This window comes from Eschrichtius robustus, chromosome 11 (genome assembly GCF_028021215.1).
Source record: "Eschrichtius robustus isolate mEscRob2 chromosome 11, mEscRob2.pri, whole genome shotgun sequence".
NCBI classification, from domain to species: Eukaryota; Metazoa; Chordata; class Mammalia; order Artiodactyla; family Eschrichtiidae; genus Eschrichtius; species Eschrichtius robustus.
The window spans coordinates 90425113-90450566 of record NC_090834.1 but is presented as its reverse complement, the minus strand read 5'-3'; the positions used below and the strand labels follow the sequence as shown (position 1 = coordinate 90450566).

The following is a 25454-nucleotide window of genomic DNA, read 5'->3' as shown; positions in this document are numbered from 1 at the left end:
TGTGTCTGATCTTTGTAATCAAATGATTTGGGTTTAATGTGCCCCAGCTTTGGGACGGTGGTGGTGTATTTGGATCTTTCCAAGACCTTCACAAAGCTAAGACCCTCAAAGGAAAACTCTATCCTTCCAGCAAAGGGAGATGTGAGAGGGGATTTTAGCCTGAACTCTGGTTGGGGAAAATAACAAGCCTGGGAAGACTCCTCCTGTCATCATACACGTTTAGTACTTAAATTTACACTACCTTCTAGGACCTCGACTCCCAGGCAAAATAAATAATATAAAAGTGAGCCAGTTTTGCCTCTAACCCTGGGGTGCCTGACACAAGGAAATAAAAACTTCTTGGGGAGGACACATGTTCAACCCAAACAAAATGTGAGTGTCGCAGATAAAAGCCTAGGTGAACATGAGTTTACAATCCAGAATTACAAAATACAAAGTTTCTGTGAGTCAGATTGCCAGATTTAGGGAAATAAAACAAAACAAGAAATCTAAGTAACTTTGAATTTCAGATAAACAACAAATAATTTTTAATATAAATATATTCCAAATATTGCTTGCAACATACTAAAAACTTATACTAAAACTGAAGTATACTAATACTAAAAAGTTATTCATTGTTTACCTAAAATTTAAAGTTAACTGGATGTTCTGTATTTTACTTTGCAACCCTATATGTGTAAAAGTCAGGAGATACAAAAATGGTAGGATTAAACTATCCCAGAACTCCAAATACTAGAGTAATCAGATGTATACTTTTAAATAGTTAAATATATTAAATGACTGAATACATCTTGAAAATGTGAGAAAAGAAAATATTTTAAAAATGACTTGGAAGTTTTGAAAAAGAACGAAATACCACTTTGGAAGAGAGGTTGGCAGTTTCTTACAAAATTAAACATACTCTTACCATAAGGCCCAGCAATTACACTTCTTCGTATTTACCCAAAGGAGCTGAAAACTTATGTCCACAAAAAATCCTGCACATGGATGCACACCACAGCTTTATTTGTAATTGCCAAAACGTGGAAGTAACCAAGATATTCTTCAGTAGATGAATGGATAAATAAACTGTTGTGTATTCAGGCAATGGAATATTATTCAGCACTAAAAAGAAATGAGCTACCAAGTCATGAAAATACATAGAGGAAACTTAAATGCTTATTACTAAGGGAAAGAAGTTAATCTGAAAAGGCTACATACTATATGATTCCAACTATATGACGTTCTGGAATAGGCAAAACTATGGAGACAGTAAAATGATCAGTAGTTGCCAGGGGTTATGGGGAAGGAGGAATGAGTAGGTGGAATACAGAGGATTTTTAGGATACTGTCTTAAATGATACTGATGAATGATGCTGATACTACTCTGTATGATACCATAATGGTGGATATATTTCATTATATATTTGTCCAAATCCATACAATGTACAATGAACTTTAATGTAAACATGGACTGTGGGTGATGCTGATGTGTTAATGTAGGTTCATCAATTGTAACAAATGAACCACTCTGGTTGGAAACTCTGATTTGGAAATGTTGATGATGGGGAGGCTATGCATATGTGGGGCACGGGGTATATGGGAAATCTCTGTACCATCTGCTCAATTTTGCTGTGAACCTAAAATTGCTCTAAGAAGGAAAGTTAAAAAAAAAAAAGGACCAAATAGGATTTTTGGAAATAAAAATAAAGTCATTGAATTTAAAAAGACAAAACGAAACTTCAGAGATGAATAAAATAGTAGTCTGGACACTGTTGGAGAGAGAATTCATGAACTAGAAGATAGATCTGAGGGAATTACCCAGAGGGCAGCATAGAAAGATTAAGAGATGCAGCATATGTAGGGCTTTCCCAGGTGGCACAGTGGTTAAGAATCCGCCTGCCAATGCAGGGGACATGGGTTCGAGCCCTGGGCCAGGAAGATCCCACAAACCACAGAGCAACTAAGCCTGTGCGCCACAACTACTGAGCCTGCACTCTAGAGCCCGTGAGCCAAAACTACTGAGCCCACGTGCTGCAACTACTGAAGCCTGCGCGCCTAGAGCCCATGCTCTGCAACAAGAGAAGCCACCACCATGAGAAGCCCGCACACCACAATGAAGAGTAGCCTCCACTCGCTGCAACTAGAGAAAGCCCGCACACAGCAATGAAGACCCAACACAGCCACAAATAAATAAACTTATAAAAACAAAAAAAAAGAGAGATGGAGCATATGTAAAAGAACTTGGGCATGGAAGATGGTCTAACACAGGCTCAATAATATTTCTAGAAGGAGAGAACAGAAAAATACTAAGAGAGATAAAATATTTGAGAGATAAATATTGAGAGATAATGACTGAGAATTTTTCTAGACTGAAAAAAAAGAACTCATTACATTTGAAAAACACACCATGTTCCTATCAGAAAAGAAGAAAAATAAATCCACATCCAAATACATCATAAGGAAATTACAGGACATCAAAGACAAAGAGAAGATATTAAAAGAAACCAATTAGAAAAGACTAATATTTTAAAAAGAGGAATAAAAAAAGAAAGAAAGACAAAAGGAAAAAGTATAACCTATTCTTTGGAAATAGACAGATTTGTCTTCAAGTCACTGCCCCACCTCTTCAAGCTGTGTGGGAAGTTTACTTTTTGAGCCTCAGTTTCCACACCTGTAAAGAAAATATTCAATCCAGGGTTATCCTTGCTAATTCCATAGCAACCATGCAAAATGCCTAACACAAAGTCCTGTTTGTTAATACTTGTTCAGCAAAAGGAGTTATTAATATTATTGACAGAAGTAATTTCCAAGAGGGCAGACAGCAGAAGCAAGAAGAACTACAATCCTGCAGCCTGTGGAATAAAAACCACAATCACAGAAAGGAGACAAGATGACAAGGCAGAGGGCTATGTACCAGATGAAGGAACAAGATAAAACCCAAGAAAGACAACTAAATGAAGTAGAGATAGGAAACCTTCCAGTAAAAGGATTCAGAAGGATCCTTTCAGAAGGATGCTTTAGAGAAAGAAGAACAAACAAAACCCAAAGTTAGCAGGAGGAAAGAAATCATAAAGATCAGAGTGGAAATAAATGAAATAGAAACAAAGAAAACAATAGCAAAGATCAATAAAACTAAAAGCTGCTTCTTTGAGAAGATAAACAAAATTGATAAGCCATTAGCCAGACTCATCAAGAAAAAGAGGCAGAGGACTCAAATCAATAAAATTAGAAATGAAAACGGAGAAGTTACAACAGACACTGCAGAAATACAAAGCATCCTAAGAGACTACTACAAGCAACTCTATGCCAATAAAATGGACAACCTGGAAGAAATGGACAAGTTCTTAGAAAGGTATAACCTTCCAAGACTGAACCAGGAAGAAACAGAAAATATGAACAGACCAATCACAAGTAATGAAATTGAAACTGTGATTAAAAATCTTCCAACAAACTAAAGTCCAGGACCAGATGGCTTCACAGGTGAATTCCATCAACCATTTAGAGAAGAGCTAACAGCCATCCTTCTCAAACTCTTCCAAAGAATTGCAGAGGGAGGAACACTCCCAAACTCATTCTATGAGGCCATCATCACCCTGATACCAAAACCAGACAAAGATACTACAAAAAAAGAAAATTACAGACCAATATCACTGATGAATATAGATTCAAAAATCCTCAACAAAATACTAGCAAACAGAATCCAACAACGTATTAAAAGGGTCATACACCATGATCAAGTGGGATTTATCCCAGGGATGCAAGGATTCTTCAATATACACAAATCAATCAATGTGATAAACCATATTAACAAATTGAAGAAGAAAAACCATATGATCATCTCAATAGATGCAGAAAAAGCTTTTGACAAAATTCAACACCCATTTATGATAAAAACTTATGATAAATTTATGATAAAAAAGAAAGTGGGCATAGAGGGAACCTACCTCAACATAATAAAGACCATATATGACAAACCCACAGCAAACATCATTCTCAATGGTGAAAAACTGAAAGCATTTCCTCTAAGATCAGGAACGAGACAAGGATGTCCACTCCCACCACTATTATTCAACATAGTTTTGGAAGTCCTAGCCACGGCAATCAGAGAAGAAAAAGAAATAAAAGGAATACAAATTGGAAAAGAAGAAGTAAAACTGTCACTGTTTGCAGATGACATGATACTATACATAGAGAATCCTAAAGATGCCACCAGAAAACTACTATAGCTAATCAATGAATTTGGTAAAGTTGCAGGATACAAAATTAATGCACAGAAATCTCTTGCATTCCTATACACTAATGATGAAAAATCTGAAAGAGAAATTAAGGAAACACTCCCATTTACCATTGCAACAAAAAGAATAAAATACCTAGGAATATACCTACCTAGGGAGACAAAAGACCTGTATGCAGAAAACTATGACACTGATAAAAGAAATTAAAGATGATACCAACAGATGGAGAGATATACCATGTTCTTGGATTGGAAGAATCAATACTGTGAAAATGACTATACTACCCAAAGCAATCTACAGATTCAATGCAATCCCTATCAAATTACCAATGGCATTTTTTATGGCACTAGAACAAAAACTCTTAAAATTTGTATGGTGCCCCAAAGATCCCGAATAGCCAAAGCAGTCCTGAGGGAAAAAAAACGGAGCTGGAGGAATCAGACTCCCTGACTTCAGACTATACTATAAAGCTACAGTAATCAAGACAATATGGTACTGGCACAAAAACAGAAACATAGATCAATGGAACAAGATAGAAAGCCCAGAGATAAACCCACGCACCTATGGTCAGCTAATCTATGACAAAGGAGGCAAAGATATACAATGGAGAAAAGACAGTCTCTTCAATAAGTGGTGCTGGGAAAACTGGATGTAAAAGAATGAAATTAGAACTCTCCCTAACACCATACACAAAAATAAACTCAAAATGGACTGGAGACCTAAATGTAAGACCGGACACTATAAAACTCTTAGAGGAAAACATAGGAAGAACACTCTTTGACATAAATCACAGCAAGATCTTTTTTGATCCACCTCCTAGAGTAATGAAAATAAAAACAAAAATAAACAAATGGGACCTAATGAAACTTCAAAGCTTTTGCACAGCAAAGGAAACCATAAACAAGCCGAAAAAACAACCCTCAGAATGGGAGAAGATATTTGCAAATGAATCAACGGACAAAGGATTAATCTCCAAAATATATAAACAGCTCATGCTGCTCAATATTAAAAAAAAAAACAACCTAATCAAAAAATGGGCAGAAGACCTAAATAGACATTTCTCCAAAGAAGACATACAGACGGCCATGAAGCACATGAAAAGCTGCTCAACATAACTAATTATTAGAGAAATGCACATGAAAAGCTGCTCAACATAACTAATTATTAGAGAAATGCACATGAAAACTACAATGAGGTATCACCTCACACCAGTTAGAATGGGCATCATCAGAAAAGCTACAAACAACAAATGCTGGAGAGGGTGTGGAGAAAAGGGAACCCTCTTGCACTGTTGGTGGGAATGTAAATTGATAGAGCCACTATGGAGAACAGTATGGAGGTTCCTTAAAAAACTAAAAATAGAATTACCATATGATCCAGCAATCCCACTACTGGGCATATATCCAGAGAAAACCATAATTCAAAAAGACACATGCACCCCAATGTTCATTGCAGCACTATTTACGATAGCCAGGTCATGGAAGCAACCTAAATGCCCATCAACAGACGAACGGATAAAGAAGATGTCGTACATATATACAATGGAATATTGCTCAGCCATAAAAAGGAACAAAATTGGGTCATTTGTTGAGACGTGGATGGATCTAGAGACTGTCATACAGAGTGAAGTAAATCAGAAAGAGAAAAACAAATATCGTATATTAACGCGTATATGTGGAACCTAGAAAAATGGTACAGATGAACGGGTTTGCGGGGCAGAAATTGAGGCACAGATGTAGAGAACAAACGTATGGACACCAAGTGGGAAAAGCGGCGGGGTGGTGGTGATGGTGATGTGATGAATTGAGCGATTGGGATTGACATGTATACACTGATGTGTGTAAAATTGATGACTAGTGAGAACCTGCTGTATAAAGAAATAAACAAAATAAAATTTAAAAAAAAAGAAGTAATTTCCCCATGACATGAATTTCTATAGCATATGATATGAATTTCTACCTTCCCATGAACACAATGTCAGGATGACTAATATTTAAATGTATGTCATATTGCAGAAAGAAGGTGGCATCCCTGTTGCAAAAAAGCTTAAACCACCATTATGGGACTCCCTCAACCCTCCAAGACAAACTATAGAGATCAAGCCTCCCTGCAGTCTTGTCAGCAGGACGTCTTCAGAAATACTATGAAAATCCTTCTTTTTGTAGTTTCCTTTTCTTTGAGACTTCCCTAAAATTCAAAGATAAACACAAGGACAACTTGTAAGACTTCTTTGACTTCCCCACCTTCAGACCAGTTTACAAAGTCTGCTGTGTGGCCCCATAGCACTTTCCTCTCTTATACCATTGATTTTGGTATAAAACAAAAACATTTTGTTTCTGCTAGATTATTTTCCATCTTCCCCACTAAACTCTAAGCTCCTTGAAGGCAGGTACCTTACATATCTTGCTCGCCATTGACTCCACATGACCTAGCATATGACCTGAGACTTTTTAAGGAGGCACTGAAAAAGTTACTGAGTCTTCAGGTAGAGAAAAGAGACTGGAAGTTAGGGATGAAATTCATTTGCAGGGTTGCTGTACATAAGAACATGGCATTTTTCTAGAGTTGAAAGGGATTCTAGAGAACATCTAGTCCTCCCATTGTTTTTCCAGATGAGGAAAATGAGGAGTTCATCAATTGGTATGAAAATCCAGGGCTATTAAATGGTGGAAATCAGACCCAAACCCAGTTTTACCAGTTCCCAAATGATACTGCTTACATTCTATCATGTTGCCCCCAGGACGAGGATCACGGTTGTGTAAGTGAAAGAAGACAGACAAAATAGGGCAAATATTGTATGATTCCATTTATATGAAATATTGAGACTAGGCAAGTTCATAGAGATAGAAAGTAGATTAGAAGTTACCAGAGGCTGGGGGAAGGGAGGAATGGGGATATATGGCTTAATGATGACAGAGCCTGTTTGGACTGATGAAAAAATTTTGGAAATAGATAGTGGTATGGTTGCACCACATTCATATCACTGAACTGTACACTTAACAATGGTTAAAATGGCAAATTTTGTGATGTGTATATTTTATCACAACTAAAAAGAAAAAGAAAAAAAGATCATGGCTATGGTCATTCCCTACTCTCCTTGCTTCTTCAGGCCATTTGTAAGATGGGGACAAAGACTTTAACAAGCACTTAAAAAATTACTAAGGGGAAGGTGTAAACAGGCAGAGACAAATGCATGATGTAGGACCATCAAATTAAAAGTGACACTTTTCTATTATTAACCCACAATTTCTCAGCAAAGTAAAATCTGTGGGCTGATACTGGAAAAAGTCCAGTTCCATATGCTATTTAATTTTTTCTGGATAGGGTGTAATATAACTGTTAAAGCCATAAACGATACCATATGGCATCAAAGAAAGGGAAAAAAAGAGCTCTTTTTTTGTTGTTGTTATTCAGTGAACAATCAGTTCTCTATTCTCCTAAGAAAAATTAAGGTACCATTAAGAGAAAAAATTCAGAAGTGTCGAGAAGACATATCCAGAATGGAAAGAAAGTTGAATAGATAAATAAAATGAGCATTCCTTTAGCTATATTTGATGGAGTCCTGCAGAGAAAAAAATTCCAGCTAGGCAGCATTGAGACATAGTTTATTAATGCAGTTTCTCCCACAGCAGGACACAGAAAGAGAAATTGGTAAAACAGTCACATTAAAAAATTATGACTCCTACATCTGATCTTTATGAATACACAGAAAAGAAACTGTCCCCTTGAGTCGTCCTTGGGCCATGTTGAGGCAGAGATGCAAAGAATTTTTTTTTTCCTTCCAAAGCCACGCAACAATACTATTTGCTCCCACATGGTAGGAACAGACCGAAAGTTATGTCCCACCCACATTTAGGGGATCTCGAAGGTGTTTATAAAAAGACCCTAGGTGAGATTTTGAGCAGTTCTTCCAATTACGTTTTGAAATATACGTCAGTCTTTTGTTTTTAAAGAGCGTAGAAAATTGAAATCTGCTTGTATTCCCTTCGGGGAAAAAATTATAGCAGTGGTGAACTGGTTATAACTGGAATTTCCCTAGAATCTTAGAGCTGGAAAGGAGCTTACCAATCACCTAATCCAGTATTTTGCATAGTGTAGACTATGCCTCACTGATGAGTTATTGGATCAGTTTAGAGGGTCACGACTAGCATTGGGAAGTAGAGGAAGATGAGGAATAGAATAAAATTGAATTGAATATAAAAGTGTGTCGTACAGACTTTGTGGAACTTGTTTCAGTTGAGTGTGTGTGTGTGTGTGTGCGCGCGCCTGTGTGTGCGTGGGCGCGCGCGCATTCTCGGTCACAATGTAAAGTGTGTGTCTTACTATGAGTTCTGGTGACAAAAATAGTAAACTTACCAGTCTAATCAAACACCCCCTGTTCCAGGTAAGATACCTGGAGCCAGAGAGGGAAATGACTTTCCCAAGTCACATGACTCAGAAGTAGCCTGAATCTCTTGACTCGCAGTATCCTTTCCACTTGACTCTAATGATCAAAGTATGCTTGGAGGTGGGTGTCAACTCTTGCCCTGTGACTTCCATCCACCTCGGCAGCTGACATTCTATTTCTTTCTGGAGCAATTCCTGTGCTTCTGGGTCAACCGGAGTCCCCACTCTTTCTTTAATACTCCTGCCAACCTTACACCACAGGGATCAGTGGCTCTGTGGGAGGGGGCAGATGTGTGGAGGGACAAATAATCAGTGCCCAGGCTTGGATGATCCATGGCAGCTGGGGAGCTCAGAAGGTGCACAATTCCACAGCTTACTGCTCCCTGGAGCTCATGAGCCATATGAGAAATAGAATCACAGCCTCCCTGTGAAAAAGAGGGGGCTGCATGTGACAACTCACACAGAGGGCAATCTCAGAAAGGAGACAACCAGCTGACAACTGTGGGCTTTAGGTAATTCCTGCCAGACTCATGCACTCTGGCTGGTTTTCCTGAGCCAAAATAGAAGCATGTAGAAGGTGTTCTGTGATTGCAGAGATACAGCAGGATTATGAAAGAGGAGCCTTCCCGGGACTCAAAATGCCTCTGGTTTTGACTTCAGAGAAGAAAATGATCTACCCCACGAATAAACAAACACTCCGTATTGCATTTACCCTGTGCCAGGCACTGTTCTGAGAACGTTACAAATAGTCACTCATTTAATCCACATAATCAACCTCTATGCCTTAAGAGGACTTTCCTAGCTGCAGTGGTAGGCAGAAGGTAGAGAGTGTTGAGAGGTGTTAAAATAATTTGTTTTTCTCCCTGATTCGAAGACAGGAGGGCAAGTACTCTTAATAGAGTTTAGAACTATGTCATTGACAAAGTGAATTAATCAACAGTCAAATCCAGGGAATAAAGGTCAACTGCCTACTTTGTCTTGGCAGAAGGAAATTGGAGGAGGATTGTTCTTCTTGCAAAGATTCATCACTTTTTGATGCTTTCCAGAAGTGGTGATGGATTTGCAATGAGCCATCTACTTTAAAAAAAAAATCACCCTCGTATATTTGTAGTATAGCTGCCTGTGGTACAGGGGGTCTGCTTGGGTCCTGAAACCACCCACTCGAGCCCACATAGAGATCAAGCCTGTGCCCCTGGCCATATGACCCAGTGTTTTGCATAGGATCATATGCTAGAATAGGGTTCTCAAGCACTTAAAAATTAGTTTATTACTAATTTCAAAAACTGGACCTCATCTTGGACATTTTTAGATTTGGCTTTGATAATGAAAATTAGTAGAAATTTACTGAAGTGTAAGAAAGGCAAGAGTTTTTTTTTGTTTAAGAGCAATAGGAAGTGAGTTTTTTTAAAGTACCTATGTGTGTCCTTATGTTTTGTATGTTAACATTTAAATCCCACAATACTCTGATTGAATCTCCATTTCATAGATGAGGGAACTAAATTAGATGACTTGCTGAAAGCAAATAGGTGAGGGACAGAATTCAGAATATAGTCTGCCTGCAGAACCTCTTACTCTTTTACATCATGCTGCAGCCTGAAAGTTCTTTTTCTTTTTCTTCATCTGAAAAATGATTTGGTCCTAGCAGCATTCACTGACCATGGCAAAACGTTAATTGATCTTTCCATGCCACAGACTACCGATTATCCACAAGGAATAGCAACAGTTAAAACCTCTTCTCTGTAATTAAGTCTTGGTTCCCTTAACAACTCCACCGTGTAATTAAACTTATTTCTCGAACAGGCAGATATGGTTCACTAAAGAATCTGAGAAGAGCCATTTAAATTATGCCTCGTTTCTTGCTCTGGGTTAACCATGGTCAAGTCTGGGCCTGAAACTGAAGTTTAGGAGGAATGTGGAGAATGCAGCTGGCCCAGAATTTACCAGTGCAGAAGTTATATGGGAGTCAGGGTATATTTCCTGTGCATCTGTGAAACTTCTAACTTAGCTCTGCCCATGGTTTTCCTCCATGAACATGTCGGGTAAGCATGCACATTGCTGAATATTTATCCTTTTCTTGGAGCAGCCTCTGCTGATTTGGGCAGGAAATCTCATATAGTTATCAATCATCAGAAATGGAAAATGTTTCTTTTTGAAAGATGCAACTATCAGAGGTTTCACATTAACAATGTCTTGAAAAAGATGTATTTGCCATTATCACCACCCTGTATCATGAAAATATTTGGCTTACACTACAAACTTTATGGACTCTTTTTTGAGCTGGCTTAGCAGAGGCACTGAAACATAAGGATGGTGTTAAATCGTTAAATTACACGCTGTGTTGTAATGCACAGTGAGAAGGGAAACCCACAGAGATTTAATACCATCACGAGTCTATAAAACCCTAGGTTTACAAATGCAAGTCAAATAAAAATCTATTAAAGTAGCCAAAAGTTGCTTTGAGTTAAAGGTCATTAAATAAAAAGAAGGTAACAGGCAAGATCATTTGGACCCACATATCAAATAAAATGCCAAGATAAAACACCAATGGGTCATTAAAAAAAAAAAAAAAGACACACACTGACTGCCTCTCCTCTCCTCTATGGGTCAAAAAGAAGCTTAAGAAAATACAAAGACATTTCCTGTTTCAAGTCACCAAGAAGTAAGGGTCCAACTGCCATATAATAAGTACTACACACATTCCTGGTCTCACAATGGCTGCTCTGAGGGGACCATGCAATTAGTACTTGGGGGTGGGGTGGGGAACAGTACAATCTCTTAAGAGAGCTGGATGAGTCCAGATGTTGGAGATTATGATCTCCTGGATGCAATGGAATTTATGCTGGGAGATTAAAGAGAAGAATTAATTTATGACTTTCTCTACCTGTATGCAGTATGTGCTCAGCTTATCATCTGTACACATCGTGATGCATGGTACTTACAATGCTGAAAATCAGGTGCAACACATGACCAGAGCAGTTAAGTTTAAAGGGGGGGGGGGCATTTGTCATATTTTAGTCTATACATCTGGTTCTATCATATTTGACAAATGATTAATATAGGACTGAATTACAGTGAAATCCTTTTATATCACAGTTTTATTTGCCAGGTAATAGAATACTTTCCGTCCATGTCTCTCTCCACCATCCCGCATGTTCTATGCTGAACTCTGAAATTTCCAGCACTAGGGTTCATTTGAGTGAGCAGGAGAGGGAATCTGCTCTTGTCTTTGTTCAATTCTGCAAGTTCCATGGTCACAGCTGGGATATACATGCGTCCTTTGTTTTAAAAGCACATCCACAAGGGAGAAACCCTAGAGCTTATTCTAAAACCAGGCAGGGCATCAGATACCTCAAACAGATAAAACCACAGGAATTAAATTCTAAATTTTAAACTCCCTTTTATTGAAATATAAGTTTGTTTAGTATATTTACACCACACTTTATGCACATATATACACATAGAAGGCAAATTTTGTCAAATAAAAAAAGTTTTTCTTAATAAAAAATTAAAATAAAAACAAAGTAAAGTGCATGAAACTTTTTTTTTTTTTCCCTTCTGGTGAACATCATCATTGTCAAAATTATGGACGGTTGGGAAGGGGGAGGAAGAAGAAATTCATTATTTGAATCAATGCATACAGCCGGTCCTGCATTTGTAGCCTTCAGGCCGAAATGACAAGCTGTAAGGAACAAGTCAGACAAATTGCCAGCGTCTGCAGGACTCCCTCCATTCTGCAGGTCCTGCTCCCTTTGTCCTATCGGGAGCGGTTCCCCAGCTCTTAACAGTGATCTCACCATCAAGGAGACGGAACAAAGGGAGAACACAGGAAGGGGGCTCCACCAGCCAATGTCATAGCCCTGCTCCGGGGCCACCAGCGCTGCGTTTGGTAGGAAACTGCAGAATTAGCTCAATGGCTCAAATAGAAGTTTTCCTTTTTCGGAAGGGGAATGAGGGGGCCAAGAAATAGGATGTATCTCCCACAGAGACGGCCACCCGGGGGCCAAACTCCGGCAGCAGCCAGTTTCTTTGGATGCAAACTCCGTGCTGGCACAGGGAAGAATCCTTTTATAGGCTGGGTGGAGGAAATGTTACACTTCTCGCCTCGGTGAGTTCGTCCTCCCAGAACTTTGAAAGGACACAGCTTGGGACTGAGAGAAAGGGGCAGGTGGGTAAAGCTGAAGTTTTTAGCCGCCTTCGCGCTCGGGCCTCCGGCTGGGCGTTGGCCGGCTGGTCCCGGGCGGTGGCTGAGGCGACGGCCCTTCCCCCATCATCCATTCCCCAGCCAGGGGTCTCTCTCTCTCCTCCTCCTCCGGGGGATGCTAAGTCCCCGGTCGGCGGCCGTACTTAGCCTTACAGTGCAAAATGTGCTTGGCGAGGAAGTCGAGGCGGCGCTGCAGCAGCTGAGCGTGGGGGTCGGCGAGGGCGGCCAGCTCCGGGAAGCGAGGCTCGTGGTGCTGGTAGAGGCGCAGCAGCCGGGCGGCCGCGTCCTGGCCGCGGTGCAGCTCCAGGACGCGCCGCGCAGTCCGCTCGCGGAACACGCACACTGACTGCAGCAGCGGCTCGTTATACTTGTCCCACATGCCCGCCACCCGGTAGCCGTGCACCAAGCCCGCCTCATTGTCCAGAAAGACCAGCGCCCCGCCGGGGCCGCGGTGCAGGTTGCTCGTGGCGCGCTGCATGACCCGCGGGTCCCACTGCAGGCTGAAGAGGTTGCTGACAAGCCGGTCAAAGTTGGCCGTCAGGTAGTCGAAGAGGATCAAGTCGGTCCATTGCACCAGGTCTACCAGCTCCGCCCGGCTGCGGTTGGCCAGCTCGCCCCCGGTGGCGCGCAGGGGCCGCAGATGGCCGTCCTCAGAGCGCCAGGGCGCGGGCACCACCACGTCCGTGAGGTTGGGCAGCCAGCGAGTCAGGCTCACCACGCTGCCCTCGGTCCAGTGAGCGGCACGAAGCTCCTCCTGCACCTGAGCCCACTGCGCGCCCCGAGCCTCCACCCGGGCCAGTGCCAGCGGCGGCACGTGGCGCTGGAGGCCCAGCAAGCGCGCCAGGTAGTAGGACAGGGCCTCGCCCTGTATCTGCTCGGGGTTGATGCCATAGCGCACGCAGGCGCGGGTGCCGTCGGCGAAGCGGGCCAGCCGGTTGGAGCTGCGCCCGCAGCCCCCGCGCTCCAGGGCCACCACCCGGGCGCCGCGCGCCGCCTCCAGCCAAGACGCCGCCTGGGCCTCCGAGAAGCCCCGGGGCACCTGCTCCTCCAGGCCGCGGCTCCAGAAGACGCCCCCGTGCACCGCGGCGCGTTCCTCAGGCCAGGGCCGTCCGGTTGGCACGTGTCGCCTGCGCTCACCCGGGGGCTGCCCAGGCGGGCCATCTGCGCCCGCCGCCAAGGTGAGCAGCGCTCGGAAAGTTTTCAGGGAGCCGCCGCGGGCGTCCCGCGCCAGGGGCGGGGGCAGAGGGAAGCGAGGCGCGGGCTCCCGGCCGCCGCTCCGGGCCGGGCGCCGCGGGAGTCGGTCTTCCGGCGGCCGGGAGGCGGGCAGCTCGGTCCGCGGCGGCAGGAGCCCGCCCCACAGCGCCAGCAGCGAGCCCAGCGCCAGAAGCCAGAGCCCCGCGGTGGCGGAGGCGCCCCGCATCCTCCTGCCCATGCTCCCCCGGCCGCGCCGGTGCCGCCGCCGCTTCAAGCCGAGCCCAGGAGCCCGGGTCCCGGCGGCGACGCGGGCTCGGCAGCTCGTCGGCTCCGGGGCTCCGGGCGCCTCAGCTCCATCGCTGCCGCGGGGCGCTGCGGGGCTCTGCCCGGCACTGAGAACTCGCCTCGCTGCCGCTTCCCAGCTGCTTTTGTATTTCGCTGTGAGACCCTCCGGCGGGCGCGATTCACAGGCGCCCGGACCACGTGGGAGCGACGGAGGATTCCCCCTCCCCCTCCTCCGCCGCCTCTCCCCGCCCCCTTCCCCTCCTCTTCCCTTTAAAGCGGCGATGGCTCCCTCCAGGCGGGAGAAGTGGCCTCACGCTCAGTCGGGGGCTTAGGGGCCGGGAGCAGGAAGCCAGGCAGGCGGCGCCCGCGCGGGGGCGTCGGAGCGGGCGGCACAGAGCTGGAGTCGCGCTGGGTGGGTGAGACGCGCCGCTGGCTCTCGCGGGGGTTGGAGTGGTCGTGGAGTCCCTTTGCCTGGGCGGCTCCTGGCCTCCAGCAAAGTTCAGACTAATCCCCAGCACGCTCCCGGCGCCGCCAGGGGTGGACTGGGGCAGGTCCCTTTGCCTTCTCCGTTTCCGACGGTGGGTGTGATTCACCCTGCCTTATGTAAACCCCTGGGGAGCTCTCCGAGCCACTGAGGAGGTGACTCCAGCCGGGTTAGAAGAACCATCTGCAGCAAACAACTTTGAACCGACACCTCCATTCCCGAGCACGCTCACCACACTGGTCACTGAGGGCTGTGCGCTTTGAGGTTGGTCGCCCCGCCTTTCCCGAGGGACTCACCGGGAATTCAGCCTCACTGTGCAAGAACCCTTAGGCAGGTTCCATTCAACAAACTGTCCTCGGTTCTGGTCACAGAGCATTAAAATCCACAGATGAGGTCCCGTGCTCACGGAGCTCACAGTCTAGGGAGATGTTCAGGTTGCCAGGAGAGCCTTACAACCCAGGATCCGACTTAGTGCGGAGGAGGGGGCCTTAGAGACCGTTTCTCTACGAAACGATACTATTTTGCCCATGAGGAAACTGAGGCACAGAGATGGGATGGGGCTTGCTCAAGATCCCAGAAGTAACAAGTGGAGAAAGTAAAATTCAAATTGGGGTCTCTGGGCAGCATGCCACTTGATTTTCCCTCTATCAAGAAAGTTCACTATTTTTATCAAGTTGCCAGCATTCTCGTTTTTTATCACTGTCACTTTATGCCCCAAATGTGATTTTCAATTCAACGAATGAAAAACAAAAAAAACCCAAAAAAGAACAAACCCATATTGCATTTGACTTACTGGTTTAATGGTTTAAGGGAAGAAGTGGTTGGGGGGAGGGGTGGAGAAGCAAAAAATAATAATAATAATAAAAATAATAAAAAAGAAAAAGTAAACAGCAAACCACATTGTCTTCCAGCCACTTTTGGGTTCAATCCACCAGGAAGGCTCTTGGCTAAGAATCGGCTCTCCCTCTTACCTCTGCGTGAGACCCTCTCCCAGATCTAAACCAAGATTTCCCAGGTGAGACACAAGACGAGGGGTGGGGGGTGGAATCCACCTCTGAAAGCAAGAGTTTGAAATTTGTTTCCTTTCATGTGTTTCTTTTATCTTTACCCCCCCGCCCCCATCAAATGCAACTGGGGGTTTTCAACTTCATCAGCTCATTACCTGGCACTGATTATATTTTTTTCTCCAAAGAATGAACATTTTAAGAAACCCTAAGGTTTGTGACTAAGCAGAGGCATCCAGAGAGCACATCTGGGGACTTCCAGAGCTGACCCAGTGTACCCTCAAGTGTTTACATATTGGCTGAAGTGTGGGGTCTTTGTTGAATCTCTTCTGCACCCCATGGTGGCTGCCTCATGCCTTTTAATAGATCTTATCTGATGATGAAATTACTATTACTATACTACCTTAATTCATTAAAAGGTGCCGTCTTCCTGCTCTGTGCAAGCTCCTTACCCCCATCTTTCCCTACAAGGCGGGGACTATATCTTAACAACTTTCTATTTGTCTTACCACCTAATATAGGATATTGCACTAAACAGGTGCTCAATAAATTGAATTTAGTTTTTTGTCTTTTGGTTTAACTTCTGAGAATTTTTTTTTTTTTTTTGAATGCATTGCTTTCAGCTTGGGTAAACTGTAAGCAAGATCTCCACCTTGTGGGCATTAAGTAGAATATCATCTAACTAGAAAGAAGTATACATTTTCAGCAGGTCGGTTAATTGTTTAAGTTAAAGTCTGAGACTATTATTTGGCTGCCATGGCCCATGCCATCTCCTGGGGGATATGGGGAAATCCAGAGTAGTTGGTGTCTCTGTCTTTGTAGCTGTTAAAAAAACTATAAGTAACTATAAGGTATAGTTCACTGTAAACTTTGTGAAGAGTCTGCCTTGTCTGTTGTTTTATGGCTGCCTGGCACAATGCCTGGTACTTAGTGGGTGTTCAGTAACAATTTGCTCAATACATCATTGGAATGTTAATAAGATAAAGCTCTGCAAGTAGCATGTATCAAGGTATTTTTTAAAAAACTGCTTACCCCTAAAAGATACAAAATAAGAGCTTTCATACATAAAAGGAAAAAAAGATTGGTGACGGATCCACATAATGTAAGAGAAGGAAGCACATGATTTTCAATCTGGGAGGGATGACTTCAACTCAGATACCTCAAATCCCAGAATCTTCCAATCACATTACCAGCATTGACAAAGAAACTAAAGCCTTAAAGCAGTCAGCTAGGATCTTACACCTCAGAAGATGGACTGACTCTATTGTAGCTCTTAGCCTGTAGCCACAGGACTGAATGCACTGGGTACCAGAACAGGATGCACTGATAGAAACTTGAACAAATGCATTGAAATGCAGAATTACAGAAAACCGCAGAAATAAAAGAGAAACAAAAAACAAACCCAAAGTAGAATGCAGTTTAAATGCATTATATAAGAGATTTTTTTAGGCAGTGTTTAAAAACACTCCTCTGTTTACCCGTAAGATGAAGACACTCCCATTCTTCTTTACTTCCTGGCCTGAGGACACCCCCCACCTACTGCCACCCCCCTGGGGCTCCTTGGGAGGGCACAGGGCACAGTTGTTCACAATGTGTGACCTCAGGCTGGCCCCTCTGGCAGTTGCTTGGGGATGAGGGGAGGTGCTATTCATCTTTCCCTACATAGGAACCTATTTTCACCTGGAGAACTTTCTTCACAGTCCTCAGAACTTCTCCCTGAGCATCAGCTTCCAATTGCTTCACACTCATCCACAGTCCTGTTTGAAGGAAGATCTGCTTCCTAGAACAGTGCCTCCTGGGGAAGAGAGAGGAGGTGGAGTTGAGGGTTGGGTGCAGGGCAGCAGGCTGGGAGTTGGGAGATTTTCTAAGTCTGGTATTTCCTCTTGCTGGCTGTTTTCCTTTCTGGCTAGTTATTTCCCTTCTATGAGTTCCAGTTTCCACATCTGAGAAACAAGGATAATAAATCCTACCTCCCTCACAGGATTGTTGTGAAGTTCCTGTGAGACGTTGATGATAATCACAACATTAGCAGCAAACGCTTACTGAGTGCTTATTATGGGCTTGCCACAGGACTGAGCCCTGCACATGTGTTCTCCTTTTGCCCTCCCGACCAGTAGTCTTGTCCCCACTGTACAGATGGGAAAACCGAAACTTAGCCAGTAGCTGGCCTGAAGTCACACAGCAAGTAAATGGCCAGGCTAAGATTCCAGAATGATGGAGGCCAAACTCTTTGCAAATTGTAAACTACTAGGAAGATGTCAGATATAAAAATTATTGAATTAAATCAAAGTAGATTCAACTCAGATTAAATTTTGCTTTGAAATATTCTCTGTGGTTGCTATCAAGTGAAATGGTTAAGAGTGTGAACCCTCAGGCCAGATTGTCCAGATTTAAAACTTACCAAGTGTGTGACTCTGAGTAACTTACTTGACCTCTCTGTGCCTCAGTGTCCTCATCTATAAAACACAGTAATAATAGTGCTGTTGGCATTATTGATACTAATTACAATAATATCTGATGATTAACAGTAATTAATTAATAGTGAAAAACCTTACAGCTTATTGTGGTGATTAAATTAGTTCCTGTATTTAAAACTCTTGAAAGACTATCCAAGAGTCCACTATTCTTATAGTTTTTTAAAAAAATTGAAGTATAGTTAATTTACAATTTGTTAGTTTCAAGTGTATAGCAAAGTGATTCAGTTATACATGTATATATCTTCTTTTTCAGATTCTTTTCCATTATAGCTTATTACAAGATACTGAATAGAGTTCCCTGTGCTATACAGTAGGTCCTGGTTGTTTATCTATTTTATACATAGTAACGTGTATCTGTTAATCCCAAACTCCTAGTTTTTATCATTCCCTCTCCTTCCTGTTTCTCTGCTTCGTTGCCCAGATGGGGGTCTCCTTCTTTTCCTGTTGCTCTCCTCCACCAAGCCTCACTTGGGTCTTGAGAGGCATGATACAGGTGGCGACCCTGACCAGTGCACCCTCTTTATGCCCCAGATGAGCATCTTCTCTGAAAATTTTGCTCCCTTCCTTCCCAGCTGGACCGTAGCAGGGTTCCCAGTGCAGCTCTTGTTGAAATCCCAGAGCCTCCAGCCAGCCTTGGGCAGCTGCTTTCCTCTCACTACTCTGCCTCATTCAATCCTAACCTTTCCTGGGTCTTCTGAGTTACAAGCCCCTCCCGAAGATAGAGGCCCCCAAATTCACCCTCTAGATGCTTCTACAAAAGGGAAGAGTGGGAAAGACCATGTCAGGGAGAGGAGTACAATATTCCTTGAAACTGGGTATGACTCCTGCTTTAGCTGTTACTAGCTGTGTGACTTCAGGTAGCTTTCGAGTCTCTCTGGACTGCAGTTTCATTATTTGTGTTTCCTTCTTCTCTACTCTGTCTTTGCCTAGGGTACATTATTTTTCTGCTTGGGGATCTTTTTCCTTTTCCTGGCATCTCTCTATTTTTCCACGATCTGGGTCTCCCAAGAATTGTGTAACTGTCTCATCTTTACACACCTGGTTGTCAGGGGCAGGTAATATATACACCTGGCTCTAGGTAAATCTTGCTGGATAGCTAGAAGGAGGTCTGGAAACATACAGTCTTTGCAATCAACCTGTCTGCCTGAATGGGTCCCAGTTTTAAGAACACACTGTGTTTCTGGAAAGAAAGTCTCACCCTTAATTTATGGTGAGACTAACAGCTATATGATTCTCTTTATTCCATGTAGCTCTCTTTTTGACCTGCTTTTGGAAAAGGTTCCTGTAGCCACTGGTGTTGGAGACCAGAATCTAAAGGTTGGAGCACTGGTGAATTAATTTAGTAAATTTTAGAGCAGTTGCTGACACAATCTCTCAGTCATATATCATCATACCCTAGTTACAGGGTATGATGGTAGAAATTCTGGACTGGGCGTTTGGGGACATGAATTTCTTTCTCTACTATAACTTAGTTCAACTGACATTTATCGTTCACGTGCCAAAGGCCAAAGAATTGGGCGAAAGTGATGGCGTCAGATTTCCTCTCGTCCTTCACACCTGCATCAGGAAACATTGGTTGTCTTTTCTTCACCCTTCCCTTTCCCTTCCTTCTTCTTGGCAGGTCTCCATCCTTCTTCCTGTGCCTGGTGCTGGAGGGGAGGCTGAATCCTCATTGGGCTAAATCAGTCACAGTACCTTCAACTCCCTTGCCAGTGTTGGGTTTAGGCATAGGTATATGACACCATTCTGGCTGGTGACACCTGAAGGGAAGTCCACAGGGAGGTTTCTGGAAAAGATGTCTTTGCTGTTACAAAAAGACACAGAAAAATATGGCACTTTTCTTCATGGCTCAGGTCTAGATTTGAGGCCTGGAACTGGGGCCGTCATCATATAACTGCAAGGAGAGCTAAGTGGACACATTGAGGGTGGCAGAGCCGAAAGAGGGAAGGAACCTGGGTCCTTGGTGATGTCACCAAGCTCCTGAATTAATCCGCTCTGGAGCCACGCTGCCTCTGGAGTTCCCTGGTGGTTTAACGCACTCTGAGTTGGGGTTTTTATTCTTTGCAGCCAAAAGATTCCTAAATGATATACCTCTCACATGGGAGCTTGCAAACCGGAAAGAGGGCAAACATATAAACAGAACTCTTCCATCACACCTGTGCTGCTGGGAAGGCAGTGTGTTGTCATCTTTTGGTACATGTGCTCGGCAGCCAGGCTGAGTCTTGCACTTACCAGCTGTGCTGTCTTGGGAAAGTCACTTAACCTGTTAACTCATCCGATAAATGGATGGTGATAACTGCACCTCCCTCATAATATTATTGTGTGGATGAAATGCACATTAAGCACTTAGTAAGTGCTCAATAAATATTATCGCTTGCTTTAGCTATTATGGAAATGGAAACCACACAAGAGCCCAGAGGAGGGAGCAACTAATCCTACTAGAGAACGTCAGGAAGGCTTCACCAGGGAGGCAGATGTGAAGCTGGTCTTGAAGGGTAACTGGGGGTTTGCAGGTCAGGGTTTGGGGAGGAAGAACATTGGGGCAAGCAGAGAGAGCAGCACCTGAGCTCATTTCTACATCTTTCAGGAGCTCTATTTCCTCATCCTTAAAAGCACTTGAGTGTGATGGATTAGATTAATCCTCTTTTGATAAAAGAAACAAATCTCAGGCCCCCTCCCTAGATTGAGAAACACCAGATGGGAGACTCTCCACGGCCCCTTTATCACTCACCTATCATGTTTCAACCACCCTGGAGAAATTCACTGGACAAACATTTGCCACTGAAGAAAGTGACTCTCGCTGGCTTCGTTGATTTCTTTGTTCATTGCAGCCCAGAGCCTTACCTGCTGTGTAATTAGCAATGCTGCGCTTCCTCAGCTTCCCCAGGCTCTGTGCATCTCATCAGTCAGATAGATGCTGAAGCTTAATTAAGCTTGTAAAGCTTTCTGATTTCCTTAGATGAAAGGTGGCCCATAAATACCAGGTTTTATTGTGGTGGCTCCTGCCAAGGGTTATTATAAATAGGACTTAGTGCCACGCGGCTGAGCTCTTAGTGTGATAATGTGTCAAGACCAATCGAGGCTGCCGAGAGCAGAGATATTTTCATAATGGTTCCATCATAGGCGGTGGGTGTTCATGGAAGTGGCTGTGAAGAAAAAAGTATTGCAGGCAGTGAAGCCAGACTAGAGGTGCCTGCAAGTGAAATATCGGCAGCTCCTAGGATCTCCATCATAATCATTAGCTGTGTTAGCCTTGGAGCCATTCTTCTGCCATCTCTTCTAGACCAGGCTCAAAGTCGAATAAAAAATGGCGCTTTAACTCCAAATGAAAATATATTCCTTTGCTGCTTTTTAAAATCCATTTACATTAAAATGGTGGCCAGCAGGTAAGTAATTTATAACTGGGGGCTCACTGCAGCATAGATGGGTGTTGTCAGAATAGGGAGCAGCCTAAATGGGAGACAGAGGCACTTCCAGGCCTGGGAAGAGTCACCACTGTTGGACTGAAGACGGGCTGGAGGAATATGCAAAAACAAGGGGTAACTTAGGGACACTTGCTGGTGGGGAATAGTGAATGGAGAGGTAGCTTCGTATTTCAACAGTGAGGTGGGTGAAAAACCAGGTAGAAGTTCTTCAGTAATGCAGCCCTCGTTAAGAATGTGCTAGCTTCCTGGACTCCGGGTTTCATTGCCTAAAATCAGTTTTCGGCATCCCACAGGCAGACAGTCGATAATACCTGATGATGATGATGGTGATGATGATGGCAATGGTATAACCCCGTTGTTAGCTGAACTTTCCCTGCTCTTTTGAGATCCAGTTAATCTTGACCCAAATTCCTATTCCATGGCCTGGGAGGGTCCAGAAACTTCCCCTCCATTTCTGAGAGTCCCTGGGCCTTTGTTCCTCAAGCATGACTCTCTGTGTCCACCTCCTGCTTCCATACTTGTTGCTTTGACTTCAACACACAGTAGTGTGGATGTGAAGTTCAATGCCTTATCCACAGCACCCTCCCGCCCTGTCCCAGAATCCACTTGGGCCAAAGATATGAGTTTAGTGACTTTACTGAAGATCTGGGGGGGCTCCCGGGGTGTGTGTGGGTCACGTAATTGCACAAGGCCTTCGTCCATCTACCTCTCCTTTCCCACCTTTCTCTCTCCCCTTTGTGGAGAAACAGGCAAAATTTCCCTCTTCCTTCATGTAACACAGTGCTGCTTCTATTCAGGCCTCTGTAGGATCCCAGCTTCTTCCTTCGGTCCACAGACTGTCAAGGTTTTTCTTGTGATAAAGTCGGGAACAGAATTCTGGTGGACAACACTGAACGATTCTGAGGTACTTTCTACATGCAGTGCAGTGTGTGAGAGCTTTTCACGCACTCGGTCTAGAAGACCTTCCTCCAACCCGCCTCCCCCGCCCCCTGAGGTATTACTCCTCCATTTCATTGATGGGAAAACCAGAGCATCATGAGAAGTAAGACTTCTCATTGGCCTGGGAGACTTCTGCTAAGTAACAGAAGAGGAATTCCAACTCTGGTCTGTCCAAAGACAGAAGTTATGTTAACTACAGTGCCATGTGACCTCTGGGGCTGGGAAGCACCCTGGCCAGTTAACCAAGGGGCCTCTTACAAGGGACTCGTCTCTTCCTTTGTACTGGCAGATTGTCTTACACCAGACATGTTGGAAACAGGTACTTACATCTCTCCTCATCTTGCTGTGTGACTGAGCCCAGCCCATCTCTTGGGAGACCTGTCATAGCCCAGAAAGCTCCCCGTGGTAAATATCTTATGTGGGGGTATGAGAGGGATTGGAAAAGAAGTAGGCTGGGCTGGCTGACCTGATAGTCCTGAGGACAGCACTCTCTCTGTCTCAGGACCAGAAAAGTCTGAGTTAAGGTGGACAGTGCAAGAACACTCATCACCTGCTATAATTTCTCCTCTGGTTTCACCTCTCCTGAGAACCGACTCAGAGATTGCCACAGGGAATCAGAGAATTGCCTCTCTGGGACTGGGCGTGTTTGTTATGCACCAGGCACTGAGACGTGATCCCTGGTTCCTTTTCACTTCACCAGATGAAAAAGGAAGGAAAATCCCTCAGAGGCCATTTCTTGCCTGCTTGAGTTTAAAGAATGGCTGCATTTTAGCGACAATGTGGGCCTGAGGAGTAGCAGGAGAAGGGCTGAGGAATAATGATGGTGATATATTCCTATAGCTCCTTGCAGTTTTGCTGAGTTCTTTCCCGTGCCACTCTGGTCGGATTTTTACAACAACCTGCTAGGGAGGGGTAGTTGGGCAGGTGTTAGTGACTGTTCCTATTTTATGAAGGAGAAAACTGAGTTTCAGAGGGTGTGTGATGAGCCCAAGATGCACAGCTAGTTCCTGGCAGACCTGAAACTTGAAAGCACTTTACCTGACTTCCACATAAGAGCTCTTCAATGGCATTCATACCCTGTTTGCTGAGTTTAATCCACATCTGAAGACTCTGTCACTACCTCCGGTTTTCCACATGGTTACATGTCCATGTTGAATGTATGTTACAATGACCGTTAAAACTCCGGTCAAGATGGCAGAAAAAGGAACCCAGGGGCAATTCCCCAAAAGTTGGAAAATTTAAAAGCCCCTCTCCCCTTTAATGGTGCTTTCTATTTCTCTTATTAGCTGCTATGACAGAAAGGAGGAAGAAAAGAAAAACCAGAAGGGCTGGGGAAAAAAGAGAGAGATTATTTTGAAATCATTTTCTTTGCTTGCCTGGTTCTGTTAATAAACAGAGGATTTAATCAATAGGAGTCAGAGAGAGAAAGAGGCGGGTAATCACCAATCATTGGATTATTTGTGGGGCGGGGGGGGGGAAATGATCATAAAAAAACTCTGAGATGGCAAAGAGGAAATGGTGAGAAACAGAAAGTTTTCTCTTGCTTCTCTGCTCCTATGCATGATACCCTTACGCACACCGGGCAAAACCAAGCCAAGAGACCAGAGTAGGGTGCTTGACCTTGTTGCCTTTCCCCACTGAGAGGGTCATTTAGTTGGGGATGATGTTAGATCTACACTGCTGTTTAGGCTCAGAGAGGGTAGCTAGACTACATAGAAGTCTTCCTGCCTTGATTTTCTCTTTCGTAAGAAGGGATATTAGTGCTTGCCTCACAGGAATATTGTAAGAATTAAATGAGAGTATGGGATTAAATAAATATAGCAGGTGAGAAGTTCCAGTACAGTTTCTGGCATATAGTAGGCACTCAATAAGGATTAAAAACCACACATTCAGCTACATAGAAACATGTCTGGGAGGACATACAAAGTGATTAACAGCATTACTCCTTAAGAAAAGGTCTGTGGGTGGGACGCACTTTTACTTTTTATCGTATACATTTTTTATCCTCCCTAGAGCATTTGGGGAAAGTATGCTGTGTACGTATGAATGGGTGTGTGTGGAGGCTTAAGTTAAAAGTTAAGCTCAAACATAGAGTAGTAAAGAATGTGAGATTTTGGTACCCCGTCTTTGTGTGATTGTAAAATCTGTGCTCACTATACTTGAACCAGTTGAGGTGGCTTTTGTGGCAAGCGACAGAAATGGACTGGCGAAGTCAAGAAACAGAAATGGCATTTGATAGAAGGATGCTGGAGTAGTTCCCAGCATCAATGGAGGACCTGAAAATTGGGCATTGGAAAGCACCAGAACTCAGAAACACCAGGTAGGTAAGCAGGAGGGCCTTCTCTCAAAGGTGCACGTATACAATGTCTCAGCTCCAGTCACCTCCCATTTGAGTGTTTACATTCCAGGGAGAGGAAATCTGATTGGTCCGTTTGGAGACAGCTGTTTCCACCATTGGCTCACTGGGCCTTTGCCACGTGACAGGGCAGGGAGTATATAAGGGAGCAGTTCTGTGCTGGACCATAATTCTATAGGTACCTACCTCAATAGTCTGTGCTGTTTAATTTTTGAAAAATTATAATCTTGTGTTACTTTTAAAGTAATATTGAGAAACCTCTAACAATTCATAAGATAAGTAGAGCTATACTGTAAGATCCCAACAGAATGTATTTTATGCATCTTTTATAAGGAGCCAATACAAAGCAAAACCAAGCAGCATCATGTGCCTAGTGATACATCAAAGAGTGACACATTGGCTTTGGGTCTGAATAAATGTTGATTATGATGGCAAACACCCACACAACAAAAACAATACTTATCTTTTTGACTCCAACCGTTAGCA

At 43.7% G+C, this 25454-nt stretch overlaps 1 protein-coding gene across 1 annotated transcript; it reads right to left on the bottom strand.

Annotated features, from left to right (window-relative positions):
- Positions 1 to 12138: 12138 nt before the first annotated feature.
- On the bottom strand, positions 12139 to 14499 carry FJX1 (four-jointed box kinase 1). Its single transcript, XM_068555492.1, has one exon. It carries the CDS (start codon positions 14234 to 14236, stop codon positions 12923 to 12925), a length of 1314 nt encoding a protein of 437 aa, XP_068411593.1. The 5' UTR covers positions 14237 to 14499; the 3' UTR covers positions 12139 to 12922.
- Between the last annotated feature and the right edge of the window lie 10955 nt (positions 14500 to 25454).